This window comes from Penaeus monodon, chromosome 15 (genome assembly GCF_015228065.2).
Source record: "Penaeus monodon isolate SGIC_2016 chromosome 15, NSTDA_Pmon_1, whole genome shotgun sequence".
Lineage (NCBI taxonomy): Eukaryota > Metazoa > Arthropoda > Malacostraca > Decapoda > Penaeidae > Penaeus > Penaeus monodon.
Genome location: NC_051400.1, coordinates 8,365,567 through 8,368,854, shown reverse-complemented (window position 1 = coordinate 8,368,854; position 3,288 = coordinate 8,365,567). Strand labels below are relative to the sequence as shown.

At 36.9% G+C, this 3,288-nt stretch overlaps 2 protein-coding genes across 2 annotated transcripts in view; one reads left to right on the top strand and one right to left on the bottom strand.

Moving 5' to 3' along the window:
- Positions 1-3,288, top strand: part of LOC119581733 (cation-dependent mannose-6-phosphate receptor-like) — a 17,359-nt gene that overhangs the window by 8,892 nt on the left and 5,179 nt on the right. The gene's annotated exons all lie outside the window — the stretch shown is intronic.
- The window catches only part of LOC119581731 (protein phosphatase 1 regulatory subunit 12A-like), a 4,453-nt gene continuing 1,241 nt past the window's right edge, over positions 77-3,288 (bottom strand). The window contains exon 2 of the mRNA XM_037929860.1: positions 77-2,003. Within this exon, the coding sequence (XP_037785788.1) occupies positions 370-2,003 (1,634 nt within the window). The 3' untranslated portion in view covers positions 77-369. The remainder of the gene's footprint in view (positions 2,004-3,288) is intronic.

Below are 3,288 nucleotides of genomic sequence, written 5' to 3'. Positions count from 1 at the left end.
CCAGACCTACATTAATAAAGTTAGTTGATCATCACTGTTCTTGAAAAGATGTAAATGAGGTTGAAATATTTCTAAGTTACATTTTCTGTCATATATTTTTGCTCTATATACACAAATAGTCATCATCATAGGTTAAAAAATATATTTACATATGTAACTGCATTGTTCCTTATTGACTGTTAAACTTGTAACTTTATCACCTAGTCATAAAACCTAGGGTGAATATTAGAAAGTCCTTGCTTCGACTTTTTCCCAAATCAAAGTAAATATTAATGAAAGAATTAGGATTGAATCAGAGAGAAGAAAAACAGAATGATGCAATATAAGGTGGGGTTTTGTCCTGCAATTGATTTTGCAAATTCACTCAAACTACATGATGGAACATTTTTTCTGTTTTATGAAATCATCATGGGTGACCTCGTCCAGTGTCATTTTGTAATGGTAACGTATCATCGTTGGGCTTGGAGGTGGGTTGTATATGTAAGAAGTTTGGGTGCCCTGTGTTATGGGAGGCAAGATTATGTCTCTCTCATCCAGCATCCCAAGCTGAAGTTCGCGAGCTTCTTGCCTTTGCCTCTTCAGATACAGCAGTGATCCTTGGGGAGGAGGAGGCGCTGGATTTTTCTTGCGGGGAATGTAGATGAGTTTTTTGGACGCGAGAGACTGGTCGCTTTCCTCCCGGAAGTTGGCGGCTTGTGTTGTTTCTGAAGTTCCATTTATGTTGTTGCTGAGTACTGGACCTGCATGTTTATCTGGGTCTGGACTGGTGTTTTCTTTCTCGGACTGAGAATTTTCAGGCGTTTTTTTGTTCGTGAGTTTTTGATCCAAAATCTCCTTTATGGTGTTTTGATCTTCAGGCTTTTGTGCCCCAAGGGTTGAATTTTGATAACCACTGCTTCTTTCAAGTGTCTTGTTACTGTGTAGGATGTTGTCCTTATCATGACCAGAAATTCCTGATCCAGCTTTAGTTGCATAGGGGGAAATTTTGCCTATGTTACCAATCTCAATGCTGTTCATTCTCTTCAGTGGTGCCCTATGTTTGGCCTCCTTGACTGAATTTCTGCGCTCAGATAGTTCTGTTGCTTGGAGATTTAGTAAAGGATTTAAAGGCACTTCTTCAGAAGATCTCTCTCTAGGAATGTCCTCTGGTTCTGAAATAAAGTGTTCAGAATAAAGACTTTCATTCTTTTGCAGGTTTAAAGACTGGGACTCATGGATAGCATCTTCTATGATATTATCTTCCTTTCCATAGGAGGTGTCATTTGTATACTCCTTCAGAGGTAAACCATCCTCTTTGTCTCCTACAAATTTATATTCTGGTCTGTCGTTGATCATGTGAAGGAAGTGAACCTTCAAATCTGGATCATCACAAAGATCATAGGGCACTTCTCCATTATCAGTCAAAGACCGTAGGTTAGCTCCTTTTTCTGCCAAAGCTTCCAATGCTTTTTCATTGCACCAGTAAGCTGCTACGTGTATAGGTTCCCAGCCATCTTCATCACGCACTGTGACATCTGCCCCATTTTTAAGCAACATATCCATTAAATCAGTAAAACAATTTGCTATGGCTATATGTAGCAGTGTACCCCCTTGATCCAGAGGCTGGTTGATATCACCACCATTCTCAATGAGATATTCTATATCATCCTTCATTTTATCATGAGATGCCTGGCGAGCCTGATTGATGAACTCCTGGGTGATACCTCTTTTGGTCATTTCATTCTCTAGGTAATGTTGAGTCACCTCATCTTCTGTTATGTCATATGGTAGGTCACCATCACCATTGATAGCTATCAGATTTGCACCAGCTCTGATAAGTGTTGTCACAATTTTAAAGTGTCCGCAAGTAGCAGCAGCATGAAGAGGTGTCCATAAGTCCCTGTCAACTATATTAACATTAGCGCCTGCTTTCAGGAGTAGGTTTACCATCTCAAGTGACCCATCAATACATGCTTGATGTAGAGCTGTCAGCCCATCATGATTCATTTGATTTGGATCAACTCCTGAAAAGAAAAAAAAAATATATGTGTTAGACTGTTATCATGCACTCTAGTACAGTGAAACATATAAGTCTTATATAAAAATTGAAACTGCATTCTATATGTTGTAGTATGTTACAGCTCAGAAGATTTTCCTTGGTATTCAGACATTGATTCAATATTATCTGATAGTAATATAAGTATTACATTATCAAATGTTTTTTAGCTGTCCTCAAATCACTGGCACATCCCCAGTTTTTGATGGCTTGTAGTAAGTGGTGTACCTATATTATTATTGACATAAGAATAAAGTATACTAGAATTTTTCCAAATAGTGAGGATAATTACTTTAGGTTTGATTTTAGATATGGGAAATTTTGTAAAACCACTCTTTCTTTGATGAATAAACTTCTTATATGGAAATGGCATAATATAAGATATAAAAATTAAGATGTTTATCATTGAACTGACAGGTACTTCCTTCAAACTAGAAATACGTTTGAGACAGTCATGATAAGAAGCTAGTTATCAGCTGATAAGAGTATATTCCTATAGATTATATTACTTGTTAAATGATAACTGTAACTTCAGTAATATCACAATTATTTTATAACGTTCCCTCCATTCCTGCAGATTATTTTTATTGACTGAATTGCCATACTTGACGTCACATCCAGCAGTGAATATTTGTAGCAGGCATAGCTGCTTTCTTGGCCATACCTGGCAGTAGGATGAAAATATTGAAAATGCCTTATGACATAGTCATTTGGAATTTAGCATAGCATCTAACAGGGGTGTTGTGCAGTGTTCAAATGACATTGCTCATTCTCTTCATTAACCTACCCTCATCTCCAGTATCTAACCAAATGTCTGCTTCTTATCTCACTTTTGATATCTTATGGAACTAGAAATCATAATTGTACATAAAGATCTTATTTAGTAACAAGAAGGTTGTTCATGCTGATAGGAGTCACCTGAAACCATGTATGTAGTGATGGAGTTACTATTCGATCTTTATTTGATTCAGTAGTGGTTTTGTCTGATAAATGATTCATTTTATTTAAAGAGATTTAAAGAAAGATGGTGATCATTATGAAGTTAATGATAATAAGGATTATGTATTTGGTGACTGGATATACAAGTCTGCTCTAGGATAGTGATTTGCATGCTGCCACTTGGCAGCATGCAACAGCATGGTACAGTAATTTTGTGGCAGAGAACTAACACTTATAAAGCAGTCCAGCAAGCTTCAGCTAAGTCTATGCCTATATAAGTTTTTTTGGTACCAAGTAACAGTAGACTACAGCTC